This window comes from Dipodomys ordii, unplaced genomic scaffold, assembly GCF_000151885.1.
Source record: "Dipodomys ordii isolate 6190 unplaced genomic scaffold, Dord_2.0 Scaffold75, whole genome shotgun sequence".
NCBI lineage: Eukaryota > Metazoa > Chordata > Mammalia > Rodentia > Heteromyidae > Dipodomys > Dipodomys ordii.
The window spans coordinates 6,694,594-6,707,199 of NW_012267291.1; the positions used below are offsets into that span (position 1 = coordinate 6,694,594).

The 12,606-nt window shown below is 43.2% G+C and overlaps 1 protein-coding gene across 1 annotated transcript in view; it reads right to left on the bottom strand.

Moving 5' to 3' along the window:
• Cse1l (CSE1 chromosome segregation 1-like (yeast)) overlaps positions 1–12,606 on the bottom strand; it is a 35,597-nt gene that overhangs the window by 2,677 nt on the left and 20,314 nt on the right. The window contains exons 12-21 of the mRNA XM_013024313.1: positions 11,175–11,236; positions 8,609–8,745; positions 7,579–7,682; positions 6,159–6,256; positions 5,333–5,483; positions 5,013–5,221; positions 3,942–4,039; positions 3,765–3,850; positions 2,774–2,855; positions 333–479 (exon numbers count right to left, since the gene is read on the bottom strand). Of these exons, the coding sequence (XP_012879767.1) occupies positions 333–479; positions 2,774–2,855; positions 3,765–3,850; positions 3,942–4,039; positions 5,013–5,221; positions 5,333–5,483; positions 6,159–6,256; positions 7,579–7,682; positions 8,609–8,745; positions 11,175–11,236 (1,174 nt within the window). The remainder of the gene's footprint in view (positions 1–332; positions 480–2,773; positions 2,856–3,764; positions 3,851–3,941; positions 4,040–5,012; positions 5,222–5,332; positions 5,484–6,158; positions 6,257–7,578; positions 7,683–8,608; positions 8,746–11,174; positions 11,237–12,606) is intronic.

Sequence of the window (12,606 nt, forward strand, 5' to 3'; positions counted from 1 at the left end):
GCCTGCCACAGAGCCCGAGGAAGCGGGCCTCCCGCAAACGGATCATGCATGGAGCGGGTGTCGGTGTGGAGCCAAGAGGAGAAAGGAGAAACTCGGATGTGCGCATCTCCTGGCTCCCAGGTCCTCGATACACACCGTTCAGCTGGAGTGATCTTGGCGAAGACTGTCCTCCAACAGTCCGTGCTCTGAGTCAGCCCTCCCCCGGTAAGAACTGAAAACACGATTATCTTTCCAGGCCCAGAAGCAGAAGCTGCCTCTGGAGGTGAGGCTGAGAGCAGAGCGCCATGCCCCGCCCCCTGCAGCGGCAGGGAAGGAGCGAGCGGAGCACCTACCACAGCTTGGTGTACTCCGTGTCCATCATTGGGGGACACTCGGTGAGTAATTTGGTTATGCCAACCGCACAGATCTTTTTCTCCACATTTCCAGACACTTTCTGAATTTCAGGAATAATGATTTTTTCCAAAACCATTCCAAACATTCTATTAAAACAAGATGAATTCAATTAATATTAAACAGATTAAGTAGATATTATCTATTAAATAATAGGTATTTATAGTCAAGTGACTCCTGAATGGAATGTATTATTATATAAAAAGGCTGTTTCTTGGAAGTGGCGCTGTGGCTCAACTGGTATAGTGCTATCCTTGAGCTGATAGGGCTCAGGAACAGTGCCCAGGCCCAGAGTTCAAGCCCCATGACCAACCCCCTCCACCCCCCCTCCCAAAAAAGGCCTGAGATGACAAAGCAAGAAGGTTCTTCATAAACCTCTGTCGCCGTTGTCTTACCCACACCTCAGGTTACTGGAAATGTTTGCTTCAGGAGACTCTTCTTTTGGTAACACTAGCGTTTGAATTCAGGCCTTATGTTTGCTAGGCAGGAGCTGTATCACTTTTTTTGCTCCTTATTTTTTAGGTAGCATCTTGTGATTTGGTCAAGGTTGTCTGTGACTACAACCTCTACCATGCCCAGCCTGTTGTTGAAGGGGTACTACTCATTTTTTTGCCTGGACTAGCCTCAAACCATGATCTTCATCTCTGTATCTAGAGTAGATGGGATTATAGTTATGAGCCACCATGCCAGTTTTGATTCAGTAGACTGCATAGCTGCTTTGTGCATATGTATACACACGTGCACATGCATACACACATGTACACACGTGTGCACATATGCATATGGGCCAAGGTTCTACAGTTTTTAAAAAAACGATTAAAGAAATTCAATGCTTCTTTCCTTTCCCATTCAAATAAACTTATTCTTTACTTCATTAAATTTCATTAAACAAAACCCCTATTATCCCACCATCCAGGAATACACACAAGTATTTCTCGATTATAAACTTCCCATCCATCTTCACATGCATACCTGTAAGTAGTAAGCAAGTGCATTAATGCAACTGCTTCTTTAATTATTTGAAGATAAAACTATTCAGAAATGGTAGAAGCATGGCATTCAAATGGTAGGGTACTGGCCTGTCAAGTACAAGGCCCTGATTCAAAACTCGGTACCAGAAAATAGGAGAAAAAAACCTTATCCCATCCCTGTAGCTGCAAAGATCCTGTAAAATTTTTACAGTTATACATGATATAAAATCCTTAAGCTTTTTTTCTTGGGTTGGTTGTGGGGCTTGAACTCTGGGCCTGGGCACTGTCCCTCAGCTCTTCAGCTCAAGGCGAGCGCTCTACCACTTGAGCTACAGCGCCACTGCCGGTTTTCTGGTGGTTTATCGGAGATAGGAGTCTCACAGTCTTTCCTGCCCGGGCTGGCTTTGAACCGCGATCCTCAGATCTCAGCCTCTTGAGTAGCTAGGGTTACAGGTGTGAGCCACCAGCGCCTGGCTAAATCCTTAAGCTTTTATCTTTCAATAAATCCTGTGAAATGTAGAAAGTACATCCAAGCCACATTTATTTTCCTCTTCTGGCCAGAATTTTGCTCTTTAGAAATGGTGCCAATTTAGACTCCACTGGCAGGGGCTATGAGTCTTCTCTACGTCTAAGAACTCTACAATCTGGTATTTTCTGGTTAATTCTTTTTTTTTTTTAATTTGTCGGTCATGGGGCCTGAACTCTGGGCCTGGGCACTGTCCCTCAGCTCTTCAGCTCAAGAGCTCTACCACTTGAGCCATAGCACCACTTCTGGTTTTTTCTGCTGAGGAATTGAACCAAGGGCCTCATGCATGCGAGGCAAGCACTCTAGCACTGAGCCAACTTCCCAGTGCCGCCCTTCCCCCCCCCCCATTAGTTCTTACTTTAGCTAATCTGGAATGTTTGGGGACATTATTCAGAAATAGGACTTTATCTTTCCCTAAAGAATTTTTCCTTAGGAGGTGTCCTACCTTCCCCTGCTAACAGATGGTACCACATGGCCGTTGTGCATACACTTGGGTAAATCAAAAGCAAAGCTTTACTGGTCCCCAAGTATCTCATTTGGAGAGACACTTTCTGCTGGCCTATCAAGGCAGGCTCATGGAGAACACAATGGGCTGCCTGCCATGCCACAGTGCACACTGGCTGTGGAGGGAAGGTAGAGTGGGCTAGCTTTGGGAGCTGGGAAAACGATCATGATCACAGGATCTTGCTTTTACAACTCACACCTAAAAACAGTCCCCAAACTATACAGATACTCCCCTCAAGATAGAACCATGAAATCACCTGTAAGACCGCTGATCTACTAAACCAACAAACAAAAGATCTTCCTTTTAAAAATAAAATGCAACAATTTAAAAGTATTTTAAAATACCTTTGCTTTTAAAAACAAAAACAAAAAACAAACTTACTTTGGTTGTATACCATCAAATATTTCTTGTAAGGCTAGTGCCCCGTATCTTATGCAATACAAATTAATGAAGACTAAGAAACCTGTTGAAAGATGCAGAATGTCAAGAGAATGAATTGACCTCACCGAGAACTACTGTTCCTGCTCTGGCGTCATACCTGCCGCCTTCTGAGAAAACAAGCACACAGAATTTGCCCTCATATTGTAGACCTTTATACATGAGCTGAATTGTATCGCTATTATATGCCTTTCTTCTTTTTCTTTTGCCAGTCCTGGGGTTTGAACTCAGCCTGGGCACTGTCACTGAGTTTCTTCTGCTCAAGCAACTTGAGCCACAGCACCACTGCTGGCTTTTTGTGTTCATGTGGTACTGATGAATCAAACCCAGGGTTTCATGTATGCGAGGCACGCACTCTATCACGAGGCCACATTCCCAGCCATCACGCCTTTCTTTTGCGTGCAGATCCTGGGGGTTGAACTCAGCACCTTGACACTATCCCTCAGCTTTCTGTGCCTGCTCTAGCACGACTGCTTGAGCCACTGCTCCCCCTTGGACTTTTTGGTGATTAACTGGAGATAGAGAGTCTCAGACTTTCGTGTCTGGGCTGGCTTCAAACCATGACCCTTAGATCTCAGTTTCTTAAGAAGGATTACAGGTATGAGCCACCCAGTAGTCCTCTCTCTCTTTTTTTTGCCAGTCCTGGCACCTGAACTGAGGAATCAAACCCAGGGCTTTATGCATGCTAGGCAATAATTCTACCACCAAGCCACATTCCCAGACCCTCATTATTTCTTTTGAAATTAAATAGACACACCAACCAACCCTGCGGACACATTACATTAGAAACTAATTTATTATTTGAGACCACAAACATCTAAAAGTATTTTAGATACCTTTCTAACATTTATAACTGATAAAAACTTTATCTGTAAATGAAGTCTAGGGGTTTAGCTTTCCTTCTTTATTGCTATGAAAACAGTGATTTACTTACTCTTGATAAACTTTGTGGTTTTGGAATTCTGAAGTCTTTGGAAGAGCAGAATGAAGATTTGTTTCCTGTACTGATCAACTGATTCACTAAAGAATTGAAGAAAAGCAACAATATAAATTCAGTACTTATTCACTTTGTGAATGCCTGTTTCAATGTACAAGGTTGTGTGAGACTCACGGTGGCATGTGCTCTATTATACTGTTGAGAAGATAAAAGCCTTGGTGGTCATTTGCTTTGGATGCTATCAACTTCTGGAAGACACCCAGTAATCCGGGCTACAACAAACCACAGCAGATAATCAAGTTAGGGAAGCCAAACTCACCCTCCCAAGCTCAACAGACATAATCAATCTGTCCTGAAAAATGATCCACAATAATAATAGCCTCTATCTTTAGTCTTATATGAAATATGGGAGGCTGGACAGAGTCGCAATAAGCCACTCAAGTTCGTAAAATTGAACTATGTGGTTGTTACTTCCATTTCTACCATAGACAAATGGTAACTTCTAAAGGATGGAGTGACACCCTAGGGGGTGAGGCTGATCAGGAAACTTCACATGGGTGGAAATGTCACAGTAAGCCTTGCCCCCAACATGCATGACTCATGTATGCTAATAAAAATAAGTAAATACGAACTAAAGGCTATGCAAACACGCTGGGCACTGGTGGCTCACGCCTGTAATCCTAGCTACTCAGGAGGCTGAGATCTGAGGATCACGGTTCAAAGCCAGCCAGGGCAGGAAAGTCTGTGAGACTCTTATCTCCAATAAAACCACTAGAAAAGTGGAAGTGGCTCTGTGGTTCAAGCGGTAGAGCGCTCACCTTGAGCTGAAGAGCGCAGGGACAGCGCCCAGCCCAGAGTTCATGCCCCACGACTGACCCCCCCTCTTCCCCCCAAAAAAGCTATGCAATTCAAATACTTCCTCCCAGACACCTCCTTTTTTTCTGTTGGTCTTGGGTCTTAAACTCTGGCCTGGGCGCTGTCCCTGAGCTCTTCAGCTCAAAGTGAGTGCTCTACCACTTGAGCCATAGCACCACTTTTGGTTTTCTGGTGGTTAATTGGAGATAAGAGTGTAATGGATTTTCCTGCCCGGGCTGGCTTTGAATTGTGGTCCTCAGATCTCAGCCTCCTGAGTAGCTAGGATTACAGGTGTGAGCCACCAGCACCTGGCTGAATTTGATTATTTTAAGTGGAGGGAAAAAACTGCAATTTTCTATTCCTAGTTACTTCCAAAGAAGCCAGACTCACAATTTTGTCGGCTGCAGCGCTTGCTATTGTATTGGACCCGCGCTCTAAGAATGCCTGCAGGAGCCTCACAAGAGCTGGGATGTTCCCTGTTCTTTCCCAGAGAACAGGCTGGAGGAGGTGAGGAAATAAGGCCATGTAGGAGGATGGGATGTCATTCTTGTGTGTTTCCAGAAGCAGAGACATCACTTGAAAGACGTATGGGACGAATTCTGTTGACACAGGCAACAACAGAGCAGCTCTGAGTTGAGCTGCGCTGAGCAGAGCACTGCAGACCCCCCGCAGTTCCATCCCTGTGCTGGGAAGGCAACTTTGGTGCTTACCTTGCACATCATTCTGCAAGATTTCAGTGAACACCAGAAACAAAGCTTCCTCGAAGTTCACAACAGCAGCAGGGTTAGCTTTGCAGGTTATTCTTATGGACAAGCAAATCGCCTCAAACATGTAATGGTTAAAGTGTGGTTTGCTTGGATTCTGAAATTTAAAACAAAGCCACTAACTATTCTGATAATTTCAGTGACTACAACATATCTAAACCAAAACACACCTCTCTAGAACACACTTAAAGTAGATATCTATTTTGCAATGAGGCAATGAGGGGGAAAGCATCAAAACCAGTGAACTAGTAGTCTGTTTAATACCCATCCTCCAAGCACAGGGAACTCCATTTGATTTTTTTTTGCCAGTCCTGGGGCTTGAACTCAGCCTGAGTGCTACCACTGAGATTCTTTTTCTCAAGCTCTACCACTTAAGCCACTGTGCCACTTCTAGCTTTTTCTGAGTGGTTTATTGGAGATCAGAGTCTCATAAACTTTCCTGCCTAAGCTGGCTTCAAACTGCAACCCTCAGACCTCAGCATAAACTTTCCTGCCTAAGCTAGTTTCAAACTGCAACCCTCAGACCTCAGCCTCCTGAGTAGCTGGAACTACAGGTGTGAGCCACCAGTGCCTGGCTTATTTGAAATTTGTAAATTTTACACAAGCTTCATCTCCCAGAGCTGTACAATGTATTTTTGCCCTACGGGCTCTCAGCCAGCCAGCACTGTAGGCAGTGCCAGGAGAACGTGCTGGAGTCAGGCACGGCCCCCTCCAGAGCGGAAATTGTATGTAGTAAGTGAAAAGCAAGCACACCTTCCAAGTCAGCCCTTACCTTACTAACAGCTAAGAGCTTCTGTGTAAGCTGAGAGATGAGGGTAGGGATGTAGGGGATTATGGCTTCTTGCAGGAGGGAAAAACTTCTCATGATAGCTATAAAATACAAAAACAGTACAAACAGCATTTGGTAAACTTTACAAAGAAACAGTGACTAGAGACAAAACATACTGATCAAATACAATTTAACGATGCTTAAATAACTTCAATTTAGAAATAACCTCAATTTCCCTTCTGTCTAAAATCAGGAGAGGGGTTAGCAACAAAATTTCACTGGCAAACACCGTGTGCTTCTAGATGGCCCAAGGCTTATGGAATTTATAAAGAGCCAATGACAAACAAGCAGAGTAGACTAGGGAGCAAATGGGAGAGGTGAACTGACAAGGTTGAGCAGCAGAGAGGGACATGTCTCAGGGCTTTCTCGCAAAAATCATAGGCAGAAAATGGTTAGCCTTGGTCTAAAAGAAACAATCTCAATCTATAGGAAACTGAAGAAGAATGTCAACTACTCATTTTCCCCCACATTAAGCACCCAAGAAAAAATTTTTAAAGTAAAGTCACCTATTGTAAAAAACACTTTATTTAGTACCTAGAAATATCTGGCAAGAGAAATCTATTTGCAAGCGAAATGGAGGATGGTTTTCTTTCCACAATCCCAGAACGAGTGCTGACTAAGCAGAACACCAAGCTTAGTGAATGTGCGCCGTTCTCTTCCCTCTCAGGAGCTAAACTCCCACTTACCTTTCCATACACTGCTAGAGAAACCCTTCCCTGACCCGGGCCCAGGCTAGGAGGGATGGAGGATGAGTTAGTCCAACCATGTTCTTTCATGCACACGGTATTACAGAGAATGACACTGTGCCTTCTTGGGTACCCTAGGAACCACAGACTTGCTGGCTGCCCTGTGTTGTGGGAAAGCCACCCGCACACCCCAGTACACGCATGTGTCTCACACCCTAGGGGTGTATTTCTCGCCACCCAGACACTCCTCTAGGCTTTTGGGATGCGAGACGGCTCTTGGACTGAGCAACAGGAACTTACTAACACAGCACCTGGCAAATGACCCCAACGGCAGGTAAGCAGGTGGAGTCAACCACATGCTCCACACTTTTCCACACCTCAGAGCAGCAGTCAACATTTTTGTATGATTTAATCTCCATTCTCAGGAAAGGAAAAAAATGAGTGTGCTACAGTTTCTGTAACAAGGGTTCTGTAGCAAGCTAACACAAAACATTTCAGAGAACAAGCAATACATAAACCATAACTTTTCACTTAAAAATAACAAAACCTATGCAATTCTTGACAAACAACATTTGGTTCGTGAACTACACACCTGAAATACAACTGGAGAGTATTTAGCCTCTGTAACCTGAGGTTAGACACTTGGTTATGATCTGTTCACCAGGGAAACGGCCTACCTTTCATAATATATTCATTTTCTGAAGAGCCAGGAAGTGTGAGAGCTTTGAAAAGGTTTGTTAGCAGAATCTCAACAAACGGTGCGATTTCTGCAGCTGTAAAACTATAGATGAAAAAACAGCTTTCAGTCACTACCGCCTGAGCTTGCCCCTGCGGAATACCCTGGCCACTACCAATCACACTTCTTGGCGTGAAACAAGCCATCTCCCACCACCGACAGCTGGCACAGAGCTTAGGAAAGTCACTGTTTGCATGTGCTCATGTTAAGCTCCTAGTCAGGTGAACAAAACCCAGGTGAACCCAACATCACCAAGACTGCAGAGGTTCTCCTTGGTTCTCAGGTGTCACCAACAAGGGCCCCAGCTTCAGGATCTCCGCCATCTACTTTTCCCGTAGGCAACATATTCTCAGCCTCAACATAGGTCCTGGCTGAACTCAGCTCAAAGGATGTCCTTTCAGCCCCTAAGTGCCTATGCGAATTCTGTGCTTTAAGTTCTTGGTGAAGAAAGAACCTAGAACTGTTTTCTGTTTCATACTCAGAGCCCAGTTTCCAGAACTAACTCTGTGAAGAACAGCCTGAGAAACACACAGACCCCCACTGCACACTTCAGTCACGTGCTGGGCTCGGCCAGAGAATTTCTATCAGCGGTGTGACATTTAAGAGTATGGAGAGGACATGGCTCCATGGGAAAATGGCAGCTGCAGTCTTGCTGAGAATCTGACCTCTGTTTTAATCGCCACCTCATGAATGCCGGGATCCCCCCGTTTTGACAGCTAGAAAACTCCAAATAAAACAAGCCATTTCTTTACAGGACCACTGACACACAGCTCTATTTACTCATCTTACAAGTGTCTATTTTGGCAACCTGCTTCAAGTTCTTTTGGAATGAAAATACAAATGAATGAAGTATACATTTGCTTTTTTTAACTAATGCTGAAAATTTGAAAAATCCAGAGAAATCTGACAGTGAAGTATACCCCTCATCCCAAGCTATATGTCCCAGAAATTGCTTACAATCAAACACTTACAGAGTGGCATTGTTAGGCCCTCTCATGGTAAACAGCCTTTCCAGTGCATGTGCTGCATATGTATGAACGACAATACTTTCTGCTTGAAGATGATTAATTAAGAGAGGAATAGAGACTAAAAGATGCTCTTTTGGTACCTGAAAAATACAATAATGTACATGTTCTAAATAAAAGACAGTCAGAAGAGATGGTGTGTGATTTTTTTTTTTAGTCAGTTGGGGGGCTTGAACTCTGGGCTTGGGCACTGTCTCTCAGCATCTTCAGCTCAAGGCCAGAGCTCTAATGCTTGACCCACAGTGCCACTTCCAGTTTTCTAGTGGTTTACTGGAGATAAGAGTCTCAGACTTTCCTGCTCGGGTTGGCTTTGAACCATGATCCTCAGATCTCAGCCTCCTGATTAACTAGGATTATAGGCGTTAGCCACCAGCACCCAGCAGTATGTTGATTTTTAACACATCTTCTTTTTCCAGTTGTTATAACAGTAGATAATATTGATAGGCAATCAAAACTTCCATCTTCAATTAATCCATTCCCACCGACTTTTCTAATTCTTCTGATCATAACACTATGAGCAGGGGAAAATCTTACGGACATGTGAACAGACCATAAAATTTTATGAAGCAGAAAGAATTTATCAATCAAAGTTTGTACAGTTCACAACCTTTATAAACCATGATAATGACAATTCACCTTGTGATGGTTAAAATGTGTTTGTGACTTTAGCTAAGTATCCCACAATATTGTGAAGTTTATGTATTCACTTAATCTAAATAAAGAAATTTTAAAAAGAATCATACTTTTGATAAATTTAAGTTATTTTAAGCATTTTTAACTATATTTACCTAATGGGATAATATTCTAAGAATATAGACCACAAACAAAGGCATATTTAGTGATATTAGAATATTGCTATTTTGAAACTATGTACATCTATCTTACTATAAATCAAGTAAGTTATACATTATAAACACATTTAAAAAAAGTAAAGCAAGCCAAGTGCTGGTGGCTCACCTGTAGTCCTAGCTACTCAGAAACTGAGATATAAGGATCCTAGTTTGAAGTCAGCGTCTGTGAGACTCTTTTTATTTTTTTTATTTTTTTGTCGGTCGTGGGGCTTGAACTCTGGGCCTGGGCGCTGTCCCTCAGCTCTTCAGCTCAAGGCGAGCTCTCTACCACTTGAGCTACAGCGCCACTTCCGGTTTTCTGGTGCTTTTATTGGAGATAGGAGTCTCACAGTCTCTCCTGCCCGGGCTGGCTTTGAACCGCAATCCTCAGATCTCAGCCTCCTGAGTAGCTAGGATTACAGGCGTGAGCCACCAGTGCCCGGCTGTCTGTGAGACTCTTATCTTTAATTAGTCAACAAAAAGCCAAATGTGGAGCTTTGGCTCAAGTAGTAGAACACTAACCTTGAGCAAAAAAGCTTAAGGGCAGCACCCTGGCCCTGAGTTCAAGCCTCAGGACTAACACAAAAATAGTTCGGCAGTGGTAGCTCACATCTATAACCCTAGCACTCAAGAGGGCTGAGATCTGAGGATCAAGGTTTGAAGCCAGCCCAGGTAAGAAGTCTATGCAAGTCTTGTCTCTAATTAATCATCAAAATTCCAGAAGGAGAGCTAGGGCTCAAGTGGTAGAGTGCCAGACCTGAACAAAAAAGCTAAGGCACAACACCCACAACATCCCCCTACTCATAATAATAATTGAAAGCTTTGGTCAACTGAGTAAGTTAAACTATTGTATCAAGGCCAATTTCCTGGGTGGGATCCTGTCCCAACCCACTCAGTACCAGCATCAAAAAAAAAAAAAAAAAGTTAAACAAAAGCCAGCACAGTAGGGGAAGAACCTAAAGGTATAATGATAGCCTCTGATCATGTAAAATAATAATAAAATGAGGGCAGGGGGAGGAGTTGATTTGGTGGCATATATCTATAAATCCCAGCACTAGGAGGTTAAGGCAGGAAGTTTCAAAAGTTTGAGGCCAGCCTAAACTATGTAGCAAGATGTCTATGAAGAAAAGAAAAATCCTTAACAGTATTCAAGTGAATTGGGAATTATTTGATTTTCTTCTAAATACATTTCCTAGTTCTGCCAATGAAAAAGCATAGAGCCAATAACCACCACTGGTGAGATCCCTAGCACCCAGATAATGGGCTTCAAATAAACTGGCCCAAGCCTCATCAGGCCTCCAGCTCTGGCAATGTGTAAAGAAATAACTTCTATGAGGCCAAAAGTAGAATAAAACCCTCCAATGATTTCTGTGATGAGCAACACACAGTGGTAGAGGAAACATCTTTCCTGTAAAACAGGCAACTGAAAACATAATCAACCACCAGCAATATGTAGCTGCTTGGGTGCAAACCTTCAATGAAGGTTCAATGAAGAAGACACAAAACACAGTGTTTGCTTACTGTGTGAAATCTGGGATTTAATTTTCCAGCCTGACAAAATCAGAAACCTAATACAATGTTTTTATAAGATGTGATATCTGAGCTAGCTGCACAGTGGATTGGTGGAGAAGCTGTGCAGACCGAACTCCTAAGTGCCCTAAAACAAGTAAAAAGCCACTTACTTGGTTCCTAAAAATCATAATGTATTTGATGCCATCAGCTTTAAGCACAGGAAATTCATTCACTATTCAAAAGAAAAAATCATAGTTACTTAAGTGGTTAAAACTGTTACTACCAACATTTTCAGAGATTTAAATAGTAACCAAAATGTCAAGTAATCAAAGTGTAATTGACTTGTACCATGTTGTAATATGTTCCCAGAACTGAAGCCACTCTATATTGAAGCAATTTAAATTAAGACCACTCTCCTTAAGCAGTAGCAGGAAAATACACGGAGCACCCACTAACTGTTAATGGTTCTCAGCAGGCGCTGGTAGCTCCCACCTGTAATCCTAGCTACTCAGGAAGCTAAGATCTAAGCCAGCCTGGGCAACAAAGTCAGTGAGATTCTTATCTCCAATTAACCCTAGAGGACCAGATGTGGCTCAAAGTGGTAGATAGCTAGCTTTGAAAAAGCTCAGGGACAGTGCTCAGGCCCTGAGTTCAAACCCTGTGACTGACAAAAAAAACTTGAACTGAAAGAAAGCTCCTTACATTACCCACTTATGAGTATATATAAAATTTTCATACCAAGTTTTTGTTTTACAAAAGAAGTATCTTAATCTAGATGAACAGTGTCATAAACAGAAAATGGTTCTTTGTCAGGTTTTAAGTACTTTGAAATATCCTTCAATTTTTTTTCAAATACAAAGATTAATTTGGTCTATTATTCTTATACTTTATATAAGGAACACATTTAAAATGTCTTCTGCTGGGTGTCGGTGGCTCAAACCTGTTATCCTGGCTACTCAGAAGGCTGAGATCTGAGGACTGCAGTTCAAAACCAGCCCAAGGAGGAAAGTCCCAGTGAGACTCTTATCTCTTAGCCATCAGAAAACCAGAAGTGGTGCTGTGGCTCAAGTGGTAGAGGCTTACCTTGGGCTAAAGAGTGCAGGGACAGTGCCCTGCAGTTCAAGTCCCAGAAAGGGACCAGGGGTGGGGGTAGGGGGAATCTTCTTTTGCTTTTTTTTTTTTTTGTGGCACTGGTGATTGATTTAGGGCCTCATGTTTGCTGAGCAGGTTCTCTACCATTTAAATCATGCCCTCAGCCCTCTGTTTTGCCTTTTTTGTCAGTTGTGGAGCTTGAACTCAGGGCCTGGACATTCTTTCTGGAGCTCTTTCACTCAAGGCTAGTGCTGTAACACTTGGAGCCACAGTGCTACTTCCAGTTTTCTGGTGGTTAATTCCTGCCCAGGCTGGCTTTGAACCGTGATCCTCAGATCTCAACCTCCAGAGTAGCTAGGATTACAGGAGTGAGCCACTGGCAACGGACTTGCCTCGTCTTTTTTTTTTTTTTTTTGGTCGTGGGGCTTGAACTCTGGGCCTGGGCGCTGTCCCTCAGCTCTTCAGCTCAAGGCTAGCGCTCTACCACTTGAGCTACAGCGCCACTTCCGG